At 34.4% G+C, this 660-nt stretch overlaps 1 protein-coding gene across 1 annotated transcript in view; it reads left to right on the forward strand.

Annotated features, from left to right (window-relative positions):
- The window catches only part of LOC107482434 (uncharacterized), a gene marked incomplete in the record, with an annotated part of 8,801 nt that overhangs the window by 198 nt on the left and 7,943 nt on the right, over positions 1 to 660 (forward strand). Inside the window, 2 exon segments of the mRNA XM_052260902.1 lie at positions 1 to 267; positions 390 to 485. Coding sequence (XP_052116862.1) covers positions 200 to 267; positions 390 to 485 — 164 coding nt within the window.

The following is a 660-nucleotide window of genomic DNA, read 5'->3' on the forward strand; positions in this document are numbered from 1 at the left end:
TATTCAGTCCCCGCATTTATGCCAACCCTTTAAATTCCTCTCTCTCTCTCTCTTATATCCTTTTTTTTTTCTTTCTCTGTTTTTAATTTAATTTCCCTCAATTGTCTTATTCTCTTCTTGGTTATGAAGTTACTCGCTCTTTGCTTCATCGCACTCCTTTCTCTGCTCGAATTCTTCCATCGTTCTCCACTTACATGGAATGCCCGTTCGTCTGGTCCTCTTCCTCACGCACCTGTTTCTGGTGCTGAATTGTGTTCAATGCATGCGGTGAATTCTTCTTCTCATTTTAATTTTAATTTAATAATAATATTATTATTTTTTATTATAATTATCATTATTGGAATTTGAATTGAAGCAGGTGCTAGTTGCTAATTTGGTGAAGATTGCAGCTATAAGAAAGGTTTAGAGGGAGGACTTGTTTTCTTCTTCATGGGGAATGGTGACGATGGACGCTGCATTTTCCCCCTCACCAGTTTGCAAATTGGGTATTTTTTTTAAATATATATTTTTAATTCTTGTGTTATGTGGTAAAACAATGAAATATCCAAGGAATACCATTATCCCTTATCGTTATTAGTGACTACTCTCAATTTCGATTCTCAACCATCACATTTGGAATGCATTTGATATTTTTCTTTTCTTTTTTTTTTTTCGGTGTTG

Source organism: Arachis duranensis, chromosome 4, assembly GCF_000817695.3.
Source record: "Arachis duranensis cultivar V14167 chromosome 4, aradu.V14167.gnm2.J7QH, whole genome shotgun sequence".
Classification (NCBI taxonomy): domain Eukaryota; kingdom Viridiplantae; phylum Streptophyta; class Magnoliopsida; order Fabales; family Fabaceae; genus Arachis; species Arachis duranensis.